The sequence below is a fragment of the Uloborus diversus genome, chromosome 6, assembly GCF_026930045.1.
Source record: "Uloborus diversus isolate 005 chromosome 6, Udiv.v.3.1, whole genome shotgun sequence".
Classification (NCBI taxonomy): domain Eukaryota; kingdom Metazoa; phylum Arthropoda; class Arachnida; order Araneae; family Uloboridae; genus Uloborus; species Uloborus diversus.
This window is the reverse complement of record NC_072736.1, coordinates 94,548,135-94,564,440: the sequence shown is the minus strand read 5'-3', so window position 1 is coordinate 94,564,440 and position 16,306 is coordinate 94,548,135. Positions and strand designations below refer to the sequence as shown.

Genomic DNA, 16,306 nt, shown 5'->3' with positions numbered 1-16,306 from the left:
TTGGGGGACATAATCAACAGGTTAGCTCATTAGCTCACAGAAGCATAATTATAGAACAGTTTTGCTTAATTTTTGTATGGCAACAAATTTCCTTTTAGTATTTCTCTTTTGAAAATCATGTAAAGCGTAAAAGTACTTTTGCGCTACAATTGGACTAGAATGTTAAAATTATGGACCGTCATTATCTCAACTTCTAGATGTATTCTGATATTTTTTAAAAGTAGAAAGATTATTGGGTCATGATAATCTCAGCGTCTTTATAGCCCTAACATAATTTTAATGACTAAGTACGACATTTTATGCTTTAAACTCAGTGGAGTATCAATGACGAGAAAAATTGTAATTTAAAATATTTTGTGGAAAATAAGCCTGAAAATTCCATTGAAATATCTTTTAACTAAAACATTTTATTGCTACTTTCAAGCAGTATATTATCACATCATTCGACGGTTTTTGATTTTAATCCATACATGTGGACTGTATACCTTGTACTGCAGTAAAAATATTGTATAGTTGGTATTAATTGAAAGAAAAACTATATTTGCAAACTGAAGCTGTTAACGATAGTTCATTTCAAGACTAAGTTCCCACAATTACCCTCGTTTCTTATAATACATCTTCGATTCACTAAAACGCGTAACTAAGAATTAAAAGAATTAAACAAGAGATTACTAGACCTAAGATTATTTTTTTTCTGCTAACTACAATTACAGGAGAGGAAAACTGGCACGTAGCTGATAGCATGTTGCACTGGCTCAAGCCAAGAGCTCCTGTATGGCAAGCTTTGCTGGTCAACTTGGAAAAAACATTAATCTGCACCCTCTTACTCCTTTATGAGAGAGCGAGGGTGCAATTGGGAGCTCCTAGCAGGAGAATACAGCCTCCTTCATATGATACTTTAAACTTTTGAACTTGCGGTTGTCAAGTTGGTCAACCAGGTAGAAAAGTGAAGGCATCTATCGACATCCTTCACACGGCAGTCAACTCATTAGGAGCGCCAGGCACATGTGCCGCCACCATTTTGTTGAATCTACTTTTTTGCTAAATCAACTCAACAGGTCATTGCCAAGCATTCGCTTCAGACACTAGCAAACTAATTGAGAAGCTCTGTTCATTTTTACAGCGCTGTGGACCAGCTGCTGGAATAAATACGGCTTTTCAGGACAAAAATGATTCAGCTAAGTTACACTCGTCTGAGCACAACGAAACACGTGCACTTTTTTCGACAAATTGATTCAACTAACAGCCTCATCTGTAAGACTCCTAACGCTCACAACCAATAATTCCCAATGAAACATGTATCGTATCATTTCCAAAGACAACATAATGAATATTCACTAAACACCAGTTTACATGATAAAAATTATAGTAAAGGCACTCTATATGAAACTACAGTCAACCCTCGTTTATTGCGGTTAATTCGTTCCAGACTTTACCGCAATAACTGAATTTCCGAGAAGTAGGATTCTGTATTTATAAACCGAATATTTTCCCTATTAGAGCACATAAAACTTACGACTATTTAAATAGGTTTTTAAGATAGAGCACCCTAGACATAACAGCACCCTTAGCCACCATTTTGTAGTATTCAATATATTGCAGAAAATAATACACTAAACTAAAAAGATATCACTTTGTTAATTATTTGGATATAAACTACACACACACTTGTAGTTCTTACACACTACTACTAATCTATGAAAAAAGCTCAACCTGTTTGAAGATGAATTAATCGCCAGTTAGTGACCGCATGAGCACCCGTTTTTCCTCAACATTCATCCTCATTAAAGGGATTACGTATACAACTTTAAAAACTAGTACATTGTTGAACACCATCTACATTACAGATGTATTTATCCCCTAGCAATAATACAGTGATTTATACTTTTCAGTTAGTGCATAACAGTTAAAATGAGATAGTGATTTCCTTCACTTTCTTCGAAGATTTTAAACCTCCACTCCCTCAACTAGTACAACTACAGCCCCTCAAAAGAGCTCACCTTACTTAAAAGACATACTTTGTTATTTTTTTTTGTAGTAAAAAGTTTACACAAACGCTTAAAAAATTTTAATTACTGTATTAAAAAGAAAAAAAAAAAAAAAAAAAAAAAAAAAAAAAAAAAACGCGATGTAGTGAAGCCGCGAAAGTCGAAGCACGAAGTAGCGAGGGACGACTGTACTAAAGAAAATATCCGAACTGGAGAGGTTTTTTTGGGAGGTGAGGGAAGTTTCATCGATAAAAAAAAAATAAGTATGTCATACCTGATCTCAACATACAGGAACTTTTATGCTAATGACCAATATGTTGATTTTGCTTTTTAAACCCTGATGTTTATAAGGATAAAATTCTAGGTTTGATTTAAAAGAAAAATACTTGCTTGACCCTATGCTTTCATTTTAAAAAATTAAACTCGACTTAAGATTGAACTACGTGATTCCATTGTAGTCTCACATATTATGTGGTACTTTCGTTTTTTGCTATCGACTCGCAATTAAAGGATACATAAACAGTGTTTTTACACGATATTCAAACATACCTATCAGAGATCTAAAGACAATGGTCAGTTTTTTTTTTGTTTTTTTTTTGGCTACTCCCCTGTGCGATTACTTTAAAATAAAGTTTTTGGAGGAAATTAAACCACTTTTTACATACGTATTTCTCTTTCCATTTTCTTGGTAGACAGACCACTTAAAAGACGTTAAGGGAACAAGGGACTTTTGAATTTTACTTTTCAATTTTATAATTTTACACCATGTATTTGAAGTAATAGAACAAAAATAATATTTTCATATCAATATTAGACATTTTAAATGTTAATTTAAAAATTTTAGGGTTAAAAAAGGTGTTTTGTGAGGCATATGGAACGCAACATGGGCAGAATTGAAAACACTCCAGGCGCAATTCATGTAAACGAAAACCAACAATATTTTTTTTCCAGATGTAGTTTATCCGTATGAACATAAATGGGCATTGAATTCAATCTATGTGCGTATATAAACTAGAAAAAAAAAAGCAAATTATGAATAGAATTTTACGTTTTTTTAATACGTATGCTACTTTGCTAACAGCGGATAAATAGTAAATTTTTGTATTTGGGTAAAGTAATGCCCAGTTTTATGAAGTATAAGACTGTTAATGTGCTCAAAAAATTTTGAAGCGATACAGTGAAAAATAATGCGGTGGGAGCATTTCGAGCCAAAAATGATGATTAAAAACGTGTAAACAAAAATCAGCTGATACTTTTATCCCTTTAAATACCACGCTCCCTTTTTTAAAAATGTAAATAAAATGCGTAAAAATCATAATATCGCAAAAATGAAAATGGATTATCAAAGCTGGTACTAAGCTCTATTTTTTTGGCGCAAAAACAATTTTTGTGAAATTTGGTTGATTTTCCGAATGTATAAGGTCCCTTGTCCCCTTAAAGTAAAAACTGCTTCAGTATAAAGTAATAAAATAGTATTTTTCTAAAACTGCCATTTTTAATCGTATGAATTTCAAAAAATTAGGATTCCTTTTTTACGGCAAAATAATAAATTATTAGTTTTTTTTTTTTTGAAGACAAATAGATTCTATAGCCACAAAATAATCAATAATTTAATATAAGTTTTGGTGTTTTCTTGCAGCTCCTCCCCCATCAATTGTTGAGCCATTGGATTGCGAACCGTGTGTCACAAAGTGCGATCCGACACCATTTTGTCCTACGTCAGGTACTGTTATCACCTAGATAATATGTATATACTATATGTAAGTGTTTGTGTGTGTGCGCACGCGCTAGCAAGCTCGTGTGTGTGTAGGTGTGCGTGTGTAGATGTACGTGTGTGTGCGCGTGTATGTGTAATATTTTGATATCTCGAGGTTAATACAATACTCCTCTGTTTTTTCATCTTACCAAATTCTAAGAGCAGTTAATATTATGTTAAAGTTTGTTAAATTATCACGCATAACCAAACTTTCGAACACAGAATTACTGAATACAGCATTACTAGAAATTCATTCGAAATACAGAACTAAATAATGCACATTTAGAGGGAAAAACATTTAAATAAACAATATTGTAATATAATAAATGTAATCGAAAGGGAAATAAAGAAAAACAATTTGGTAATAAGAAGTATTTTTTTATACTACTGTTGGAAATCGGAAACAGTCTGTGCATGTTAAACAAACCTGGAAAAGAAATTGCTTTGGCCTCAGATGGCATAAGTCAATTATTTTTTTGTTCTTGTTCTTTGAAATAACTGTTTAAAAGATCAATGCTGACTTAGCATACACGTACGTGATTTCAAAATTTTTATCACCTGCAGAACATTAAAAAATAAAAAGCATTATTCTTTTAAAAACTGCTTTGTATTGATTTTTTTTTTTGCAATAAAAGCTATCAAAGCTAAAAAATGTTATCCTCGCACACTACAAGCTCAGTGTATTAAGTATATATATTTATTTGTATTAAACACAAAACTAACTTCTTGACCTGTTTCTTAAAATTTAGCCACAGGGGTTTCATTTTAAAATTAGTTTTTTTTCTGAAATTATTTGTCATTATATTATTCATACAAAAACATTTTAAGTTAGTAAAAAGGAAAAGAAATTAATAATAGGCATTAGCTAAAACTGACTATTCTAAATTGAAGTAAGTTGATGTATTACTAAAGTTTTTGAATAAAAAAAACATTAGTTACAACTTAGCTGCATTTACGTACGAATTAACTTTAAAATACGCAAAAATTTTGAAAATTTTCATTAGTTAAATACAAGACGATCACTTGATGTCATAAAATACATTTTGGTTGAATCATCTTCATTGTTTTCTTTACATTTTTCAAAATAGTTTACGTTAAAGTAACTCTTTGATGGTGCTTTTTCTGAAGAAAGATAATTTCAAAATGTTTAGATTTTACTTGATGAAGAACTAAAAAAATATTCCTCTTTTTGAGTCAGCAAGAAAATTCAAAATTAATGGGAATTCAGACGCTATATATTCCAAATTTTAACTCCATTCCAAGAAAGTCAAGACAGTTCCGTTAAACTAATAAGATAACGTAACTAAATCCAACGTTAATGATATCAACAACGTTTTAACGCACAAAATTAGCAGGTTATTGCGTACACGTACTGCAGGGTTTCAGACAACTCCTTTTCAATTTAAAATAGTAAGTTTTAGGATGTAAAGACATCCGGTACAAGCTTACGGGATTTTAAGCAGTTTCTGGTAAAAGCATCCGGGCTTTTACCGGATGTCTTTACATCCTAAAGCTCATTATTTTGCTTTGAAAAAGGAGTTCCTTGAAACCCTGAAATACGTGTATGCAGTAAACTGCTAATTTTGTGCGTTAAAACGCAGTTGATTTGCATCTACTACTCTGCACAGAGATATTTTTTTATTTCTTAAATCCGACATCTTTAAAGGAGCCAGTCTTTTTTTTTTTTCAAAATTGGTGAGCGAACAACGTTTTTAAATTTTATAACAGTAACAAAACGGTTATATCAAACCTTAAGACAATCATTTGAAATATGCTTTAAGGAAGCTTTAAGTATGAGTTAGCTTAAATTCGATTTAATTTCAGAAATATATTTTCATGAACATTGTGTTTACTACAAATACTACAATGCACAACTCCGTAATTAATAGAATTCTAAGTTTCTTTATTACCACAAGTGCACTATTTAATATTCATATTTTTTGTTTATGTATTTTACATTCATATATTTTGCTTCAATAACCAACTCGTTGTTTTTGGCAATTAGAATTAAAAGTACACTCCTTACTGAAACGTTTTCGGTTTCACTTCTTTATTTTATGTTTTATCCAGTCACTATATGCAATGTGCACCTACTGCTTTTAGCTTTACTATTTTATTCTTTGTCCTTTTGTCTAGTGACAAAAATGGGAAAAAAGACAAGGTGTGAAATTCCAATTTTACAAGCGATAAAGTTAATTTTAAGGGTTTAAATATTATTTGACTACAAATATTTTTTGAATGCAAATATTGCAATTCCTATGTTAATTGAAAAACTGTTTGAATTTGTTTCTGAAGTAAGTCTTACATTGCATTGTATGAAGAAAAATGTCCAAATTTATTGTATCTGAACCAAATCCTGTAATTAAATTTATTTGCGTATTTTGTGCACATTGTACTGCCCATTTCTTCTATTTCTTATTAGATATATCACGAGCCATTTATCAGAGAAAAGAAAATGAAATATTCTTTTAAATTCAAATGGTACAATTGCTATACTTATTCATAAACTTTTACTTTATTTCTGAAATAAATCTTACAGTGTAGTGTATGAAGGAATAGTACGTATCCAAATTTGTTAAATTTGAGCCAAATCCTGTGATTAAATTCAATTGTGTATTTTTAAATATGCGCAGTGTGCAGCTCATATCTTGTCTTTATTATAATAAATATTAAGAACCATTTATCAAAGAGAAAAAATCAAATATTCTTTTAAACTCAACCTGTTTTGAATGGAAGATGCGACTTTTGGAGATATTTCAGGAATCAACCATATTCCTAAAAAGGGATGGAACCGTTAATATTCATTGAGTCACGATCCATGGATATGTGTCATAAATCAGCTTAACTGCAATCTTTCTTTATTTACTTCGAGCGATTTTTCCACCACAATTTACGACGGAACAGTTTCCTTAATTCCCTCCCCAAAATACCAGGTTTATGGTTTTGTTTGTAAGGGCACGTTTTAAGATTTTTAGATTTATTGGAATTGGACACACAGTCAAATTTCATTAAACGGAACAAACTTATAAAATGTTATTTAATTACGAATTAAGGAAGTTGTTCTTTTTAAAAAACATTGATAATAATATTAAGGTTCTTTTTTAATCTGAAGGAGTATTAATAACTTAATAGAGTAGTAAAATAACATTTTGGTTCTGCTAAGGATTATTTATACGAGCTACAAAATTAATAGAGTTTAAAAAAAATCATTTTGATGCAGTTTTTTGCGTTCATTATGTGTTCAATCCAGTGAATTCCCGATTATTCGCTAGCAGATTATCCGAAAGTCAGTCAACGATCAGAAACATGTATTTTCGCAGTAAAATACCAAAATCAAAAGCTGTTTTTTTTTCTCGGTCGAAAAAATGTAAATTTAAACTCAGTTTTTGTTTTATGTATTTATTTATTTATTTATTGTGATTTTTTCACCGAACATATGTTACCGTTAAAGTATATAATACAGTTATTTTATAGAATACCTAGATATTCCATGAAATAACTGATCGTGTCCGTTAAAGTGTGTAATATGTTATTAATTTGACACTTTAACTAGTTATTCTATGAAATAACAAGGTATTCTATAAATTAACTAATGAGAGACAGTTAAAGTGTAAAATAAACAATTTATCTGAAATGAAATAACTAGGTATTCTACAAATAAACTAATTATTGACAATTAAGGTGAAAAAAAAAGGAATTTAACTACTTTATGCAGCGTATAAATAGTATTTATGGAAACGTACCATAAAATCATTTGTTATAACAAGGATTACTAAAGTGACACTTGGAATTACAAAGAACATTATTTCTCTACAAAAACTGGCGGAAACACGCTAAACAAGTTCTCTCCCTATGGCCTGAAATAGTTCGTGAATGCAATACGGGTGGAAGGTAAATGTATTTGTCGTGCATGATATATGATAAAGATTATTTTACACTTTAACGGGCTGCAGATCGTTATTCTATGAAATAACTAGTTAAACCATGAAATACAAGAGAGTTCTACACTTTAACGGACACGATCAGTTATTCCATGAAATAACTAGGTATTCTACAAAATAACGGATTTCATATATTAGCGGTATCATATACACTTGTACTTTATTGATATTAAAATATGTTGTGCAAAAATGCACAATATTTTTACAGTACTGTATATCTTTTCAGAGTTTGAAGAAAGTATTGTGCATTAACACAGTTAATTTTTGGAGGAAAGACAATTTTTACCTTATTAGTCTCTCATTTTTGCCTTTTTGCTGCTTATCCATGGTTTTTATTAGCCGGGGGCACTTGAGCCACCCAATTCCGTGGATGACCGGGAGTTTACTATATTGGTTTTAAAAAGAAAACTTGATAACTTCAGAAAATCGCTAGTATATTTGTATGTGAATTGTATAAAATAATAAGCAATCGATCTTCCGTCATGAATTTCCCTACAAGTCACATTACGTGATGAAAAAATGCTATTGGAATTTTTATAGAATGCTGTTGCGTATATTCTGATTTAGCGTCAAGCTTAAGAGTGAGAACGATTCAATAATTTGACAAGAAAAATCTTTCCATTATCTAAAAGTTTGCTAAATATACACAACATTAGATTTGTTCAATATTCGTCTCCCGTTAAACAGTGGTAATATTTTTTTTTTCCAAAAAACAATTTAAAGTTTTTATAGGTTTACACGCAGGACGAAATAATTGAAAAACTGTTCATGAAGAGAAAACTCATAACAAAAATTGTATAATGTTTAAATTATTTCGACGATTAAATACTATTTAGCATTCATCAAATTACTTTTGTACAAGTTACAGAAATAAATAAAATACATTCTCTCGAACTGTATATGTTTAAAAATCTATCTAAACAATAATTTTGAAAACTTCTTTTTTAGCACACCAACCTTTTATTCTTGTCCTAGTGTACAATGAATCAGCGTATTGAATAATCAATAGTAGTCAAATCATTAAGATTTATTAAGAAACCTTATATTAGAGTTATTCTTCACAGTAATGAAAAAAAAAAAATAGAACATCAGAAAAATATCTTGCATTCGGTGTCCTCTACGTTTGTTCTGCACGAAATTTTCTCCCCCTCTCCCTCTTGTTTTTCAGTTTCTCATTACCTTTTGATAGATTTAAGATGGAAGGAAATCTTAAATGTCACGGAAATGTAAGGTAAACCTTTCATTTACATAATTTTCAAACCATCGGAGTTTTCCTCCTTATAAATACTTTGATACTCGAGGAGAGCCTCGTCAATCTGAATTCTGTAAAAAGTTTCAGAGGTCTGAAACCCAAATTTTTTTCCTTGATGAAGTTCAGGTTTGGACTTAGCTTTTTAATTTTATTAACAAATAACTTTGTCATTTTCTTTGCAATGATTGAGAAGCTTATTCGCAATTCCTATCAACTATAGGAAGCGCTGTAATTTCTGGCTACTGGCAGATGAGAGAGATAAAACCAAGACCGACTTACTTGCGCAGGATGTAACCCGTCCAATAGCAGGGATGCCCCCCCCCCCTAAGAGCAAGGGCGCACCCCCTAGACATCGCAAAAATCCTCCCAAAACAAGGTCCCCTCCAAAAAATGAGAAAACTCCCCTCAGCCCCCTAAATATTCTAATGGTACAGGCTGCGCCATGTCCCCCCTTAGGTATGCACCCCTACAATAAGGCATCTCCCTAGTTTGAGCAAAATTGAAATTTTTTACCTCTTTGGCTAATTTTTTCAATATACAGCAAGGAGGTATTCAAGCTATAGAACTGCGAATCCCATCCGAACTAACAAAACAGCCAGTAATAGATATAAAACAAATAAAAACTCTAAATTTGCCTTTACTCTGCCGAAAACGTTGCAAAGAAAGTGTCAAAATCAAGAGCTGTGAGGGAGAAACTTAAGTCAAATAAGCTTATTTTTACTTCCTTTTACAAAAAAAAAAAAGGAAGTATTGTTTTCGCGAAAATATTTCCACCCAAAAATCGGCCTTAAATTCCATTTTGCTCACCCCCGAATAAATGTCGAGTTTATTTTTCGATCCAACCCACGTGGATATGTGCCTATTAACGTACATACACCCGAAATATATATTTTGACGATCCCCGAGTTAATTACAACGAATTTTCTCATGGCGTCTGTATGTACGTATGTATGTGCGTATGTGTGTATGTGTATATGTGTGTATGTATGTCGCATAACTCAAGAACGGAATGTCCTAGAAAAATGAAATTTGGCACGTAGACTCTTAGTGGGGTCTAGTTGTGCACCTTCCTTTTTGGTTGCATTCGTATGCACCAAATGGGGTATTTTGCCCCTTTTTTGGGGGGGGGGAATCATTGTTAATTTCGATGTAAACTCACGTGGTGTTAAAATTTAACGGAAACTTGGCGATATATCGCCATTCTTTTGGTCGCCAAGTTTTGTCGCCAACTTGAAGGACAAATTTGGCGATTTTTTTTTTAATTTATTTATTTTTGTAAAATCTGGTTTCAATTTGGCCACTGTTGGTGATATTTAGAGAGTAAACTATTGAATCATATTAAAACTGCCAATAATGAGAAAATGACATTAAAATCGAGTAAAAGGAAGTCATGTGATGCAAACATCAACTCGCTTTTTTCTTTTTTCACTAAATTTTTTAGATTAAAACTTATCAAACCATCCTGCAACATATATAATGATCTGAAGTCAAAGAAATAAATGAAAGCAGGAAAAACTCCTCCCGGAAGTAAGATTGACAGGGGCTACTACATATTGGCAGAAAACGGAACTAGGTGAACGTGAGTAACTTTCCCAGAATAAGTCTCCTTAGATAAGACAGAAGAGACGTTCGTCACTCAGCCTCATAAACCAAAGATCCTGTGGCGACCGGAAGTTGTAAGTCTACTTATCTCTAGTAAGAGGATCAGCGAGAGACATGTTGCCAAACTCTATACAAACTCTGAAAGAAAATGAAAGATGCATGGAGAAAAAGGGAGTGGATTGTTGGGAGAGTCAGCCGAAGATTACTCTTGCGGAAAAATGGATCTTTGTTAGAAATAATCTTTGGTTACAGCGTATCGTATTTGCTTGGGAATACGGGAAAACTATATGTAAAGCATTAATCTTAAATAATGTTAGACGGATCTTTTTGCTAAGCCCTAAGTGTATTTTTTTAAACCAGCGTTTTGCGATATATTTATTATATATGCAGGGCTGTAGCTAGAGAGGAATGAAAGGGGAAGCCTGGCTGTTCGCCAAATTATTCGGTTTTATATTGTAAAAATAATGCGTATGTAATACAATTGTTTCAAATCATGTTTCCTTTTGGTTGGCATCCCAAGCATTTTTTTAAACTACTATATATTTGTATATGTGTATACAGCGTTAACATTAGAGAATAACCCGATTTTAAACTTTTAAATATCATAAACTATTACGCTTAGCCCTATAAATAAAAATAAACTGTCAAAGATTTTTTGAACATATTACCTAACTATGCCCACGTTTCGCATAAGCGCAGTCAGAATTTCTTTTTGGAGGGTGTTTCTTTTGGTCACAACAATTCTTACACGTGTAATAACTACTGTTTTAGGATTGCCCCCCCCTCCCTCCACTTCGCTGCGCCACTGACTTTACGCAACAATGGATTGGCCGTGCAGGTAATTATGATTTACCCTTTATGTGTTAGCCAACCATATCCCCAAACCTATCCCCATGTGATTTTCTTTAAATGTGGTTTATTCAAAGACATTATTTATTCACCACCATTGCCTACAACATTGCAATAACTGAAAGACGGTATATGTGTAGCATTACGAAAAATTGACAGTGAAACAACTGTATGTTAGATGTGTGTCGCGTTACGAAGGGTGCCCACATCGAACATTTGTGAAGGAAAATTTACTTTGACAGTTTATTTTTATGTATCATTTATAGTACTAAGTGTAATAGTTTATGAAATATAATTTTTTTTAAACTGGGATATTCTTTTATGCTAACGCTGTATATTTAAAAATAATACTTCTTTCCTGATAATGTCTAATATTGCCCTTGGAAACAATGTTTGATGTGCTGAAATAATTTTTACAGGTTCTTTGGATGTATCTCGGGTTCAAAGCATTTCAATTCAAAACTACACAGGTCTTATTCCACCCCATCCCAGGAAAGATAGTAAGTAAAAATTTTTGATGTTTTTTCTTTGTTTAAAAAATTATATTGATTAAGCAAAGTTTTCATTTAATTTTTTCTGCTTTTGACTTTTGATGCAGAACTCGTTAGGAGATAAAATATAAACGTTTCTACGATTTGTTATTATTATTTTCCATCGTAAGAAACATTACGAACTTTGAATGAATAAATGTTCTCATTGAATGCAATTAGTAGTTCTAATCACTAGTTTAAAAACTCTCTTAACTCCAGTAGCATGAATTAAAAAACAGTTTCGAATAGGTTCCACAAAATTCATTTTTAACCTCTTGCACTGAGTATTAAACACCATGTTTTGTAAAAGTGTTGGCTTTCGTATTCAATGTGTTTGTCATATTTAAGAGCTACTTTTTGTGTGTAATATTAGTTAAAATCTTTTTTTGCTAAACTATTTCAAAAAAATTTAAAAAGGAAGAATTAAAGCTAGTACAACACAAATAGTTTAAATTTACACCATGCCAGCAATTTTTAACGATTCTTTTCTCTATTATGTTATTTATTCTTCTTATTTACATTGTTTTCTTTTCCTTCTTTCTTTTTTTGAAGGAATTTATTTTTATGCTTAAATCATGATAACGTACAAAATTTGAATAATGACAGTGTACGGGACAGTGGTGTTGATTTTAACTGTGAAGGAATAAGAGGAAGATTGGTCCTGTGCAGCTGATCTGAATATTGCTTGTAGTCCGACAGCGCCAGTACAAAGAAAGAGTAGCCACTGGCCAGAAAATATTCTGCCTTTCGTGGGTTTTTCTTGGTACATCAGAATTATTTATCGTGAATGATATTATCTTTGGTTACTGCAGTTTTTAGAGAATAGAGTAATCACGAAGGTACTTAAGCGCATAGTTTCCAAAAAATCTCATTTTTTGAAAAAAAAAAATGTATCATTCATTTCGCGTAATATAGATTGCGTTGTAGTGATCTATACAAAAAAATGTCTCATAAAAGAACGAATAACCTTTGTTCACAGTATCTAAAAAGGTTCTGTACTATTTGGTCTGCTCGGATAATGTGTCGATGTGAAATTAATTCTTCCTTAAAATATGCTATCCGGTTTTTCTTGAAGCTAATATTCGCTAATATCTTCTCCCCGTTGAAATATTTCAAGAGGTATAGAAAACACATCATTAAAAAATCTGCACAATGTGTGACTGAAAATGGAAATTTATGCAACAGACTGAGTATTGTGATAAAGTGATAGAATTAAGTGTAACAGGAATAGTTTCTTCGTATCAGCTAAATATCGGTCATCGCCCTACTTATCTAAAAAGCATTTTTTCTTTTCTTTTTTTTTTTGTCTGACTCAAGTGGAGCAGAATGTTAGTTATGCATCGTAGTTACGCAATTGCACATTATGGCCTTTCAATACGTATTTCTATTCATTCGTGACAGACACTTGCTTCCTAAAAATACTGTTGCCCTTCATTTTGGCTCTGCCAGTAAATTGTAGTTTTATTTTTTTTCCCATCTGCCGTAACAAAGTTTCGGGCATCAAATTTGCCGATATTCCTAAGCTATTTTGTGCTTTCAATTCTTGACGGCACTTGAACTTTATTAGTTTCTATTTGATATTAATATTTTTTCCACATCCAGCTAAAAGTAAAATTACTTAAAAGAGCGAGAAAAAAAGTCTGTATCTTTTTACTACAAAGAAGATTGGGGTAAGACTCCGTATTGTACAAGATGCTGTAAAACGTGTCCAAGCACACGCAAAATCAGTTTGCTGGTCAGATAGTACGAAAGCGCATTAGCATTGTGCGTATAGAAATAGTTTTTGATAATTAAGAACAATTTTAAGCGGTATTTTCAAATCATTTTGTCTTTCTAAGTGATCTGGTAAGTACGCGAAAGCATATCTCCACATTCTTCACTTTCTCATGTTAACCGTTGTTTTGGTGGTAGAGAAATAACCCGGACAGTAATTTTTTGAAGTTTTAAGTATGAACTGTCTATTAGTCGCTCAATCGGGTTCGCCTGTTTCTGCTGCGTGACATTACGTGGGTGGCATCTTGTCCAATGCTTTGGAGGAACACCAAGCCCGACGAGGGGACATGTCAGCCTAGTCGGAAACTAGGGGCCCGGGTATGGGGGGGAGGAGAGCGGCGAGACAAACGCAATAAAATAAAGAAAAAAAAAGATGGAAAGAAAAAAAAGAAAGAAAAACACGGAAAGAAGAAAGAAAAGGGGTGGGGGGTGTCTCCGAATAAGGTAAAGCGTAAATAATAAGTAAAATGTATTCTTTTGGTATTTACTGCTGTTTCACTTAAAATAGAGTTAATTGTTTTCTAGTAAATAGTTTTGATTTTCTTTCACCCCACCCCCTTTCATTTTTCTTTCCCTTTTCTTTTCTTTTTTTTTCCTTTTTTTTGGGGGGGGGGGGCGGGAGGGGTCCGGTGACATAACTGACAAGGGGCCAGCCTTGGCTCTCTGCGGCCCTGGGGAAGACGACAAACATTTTTTGGGGTTAAGTTGGCAAGGATCTTATTACAAACAAAATATAGGGGGAAATATAATTGGATATACTACACTGTATGAATTAATTGGCTCAAAGAACTGTTTTAAACTTGAAAACAAATGTGCAGTCTGTGGAACGGCGGAAATATTACTTAAATGAAAAATGGTACAATAAATAGAACAAAAAAAAGGTAGTTCAATGTACATGTAATCTATACACTAATGTAATTCATTTCAAGAAATTAGAACTGATTTAGTAACACTGTGCATTGATTTTGCCGAACGGAATCTTACCGCAAAGGTATCGGAGGAGTTAAACTTTTTTTTAAAATTATTGCAAAAGTACATATATTCTTGATAAATTGGTTGAATAAGAATAAAACCAATGATCTTTTTTTATACAAAATAAAGTTAAAAATTACGGTGGGTTCCCCAAATCTGCCCTATAGGGTACTGTAGGATGGTCGTTTTTTTTTCCTTCTAGTTTTGTTAGGAAAAAACAATTTTTTCATACGGTGTTTGATAGATCTGTGTTGCTCAAAAATGTATCCACTATCGTACTTTAAAGTCTGTTTAAGTTTAGCATTATTAAAGTAGCAATGTGTGTTTTTACTGTTATTATTATTTTTTTTTATTATTGTTATTGTATGAAATATCCTGCCTTGTTTCCAGATTGTATGATTCATCAGTTGGGAAAACCAGTGTTTCAGCGTGTCTCCAAGGAAGAAGTTGGCTCTTGGTTCCGCGATGCCTTCCCTACTGACACATCAGAACACAAGTATTATGCCACTTTTGCTTACGACCCGACACACCTGTACGAGTATTCTTCTCGAGAGAACTTCCGCGCCGATAACAAATCGGCCCACCACGAACTTCCCTTCCCCTTCACTGGCACTGGACACCTGGTTTATAATGGATCATTTTACTACCACCAAGCGAACTCCATTTCTCTGGTAAGATTCGAGCTACAGGATGGCCGACATTGGGGACTCAAGATCTGGGACTCCTCTGCACCAGAGGGGCCACATCTTTATTCGACGGACATGAGTTACATGGACGTCATGGCCGACGAGAATGGACTATGGCTAGTTTATGCCTCTAAGTTCACCAACAACACGATTGTGCTCAAGGTGCATCCTTTCACTCTAGTTCCAGAGTATGCATGGAACATCACCTTGCCACATAGAAGTGTGGGTGAAATGTTCATCGCTTGTGGAGTGTTGTACGGTGTTGACTCAGTGACAACTGCTTCTACTCATATCAGATTTGCGTTCGATCTTTATCAAGATAAGGTGCTGGATGCAAATATCGCCTTTTCGAACCCTTTTCAAAATAACAGTATGATAACATACAACCCAAAGCACAAAAAAATTTATACGTGGGACAAAGGAAATCAATTGGTGTATCCAATTTTATTTGGAACTATTGACCTTGGACAGCCAGACCAGAAAGATTTGTCTGACCGAAGAAAGTGATCCTTGTATACAAAAGTTTTGTTAAATAAAACTTTTATTCACAGAAAGTTTTACCTTTTTTTTCACTATAACCAACAGTTTTAGCCAAACTATGCAGTTTGCTGAAACTTTCAGGAAAAAGAGCCGTTCTATTAGACTAATGTATAGACATGGACTTAGTTTGGAATTTTATGTTGGTCTTTTTTATACCGAAGATCAATGCTAGCTAGGTTGTAGTGTAATTGCAATCAATATAAGGTATAACGCTCAATAGAATATAAATTTTTTTATTATCGATATTTCCTAACACATCGATTCATGATCAGTTTACTCAGCATATTTATTTCAAGTAGGTATTTACAAAACTACTATATGTAAGGAATGTTTAAATAAAATTTCTTTAAAAAGTAAAAGTATTTTTTTTTTATTTTTATGGTTGAGTTATTGAGTTTTATGTGTTGGATCATGGCC

The 16,306-nt window shown here is 32.7% G+C and overlaps 1 protein-coding gene across 2 annotated transcripts in view; it reads left to right on the top strand.

Moving 5' to 3' along the window:
• The window catches only part of LOC129223869 (uncharacterized), a 187,240-nt gene extending 171,348 nt beyond the window's left edge, over positions 1 to 15,892 (top strand). For both annotated transcript variants that reach the window (XM_054858235.1, XM_054858234.1), the window contains exons 12-14: positions 3,628 to 3,711; positions 11,808 to 11,888; positions 15,054 to 15,892. In XM_054858235.1, coding sequence (XP_054714210.1) covers positions 3,628 to 3,711; positions 11,808 to 11,888; positions 15,054 to 15,856 — 968 coding nt within the window. In that variant the 3' untranslated portion in view covers positions 15,857 to 15,892. The remainder of the gene's footprint in view (positions 1 to 3,627; positions 3,712 to 11,807; positions 11,889 to 15,053) is intronic.
• Positions 15,893 to 16,306: the final 414 nt, after the last annotated feature.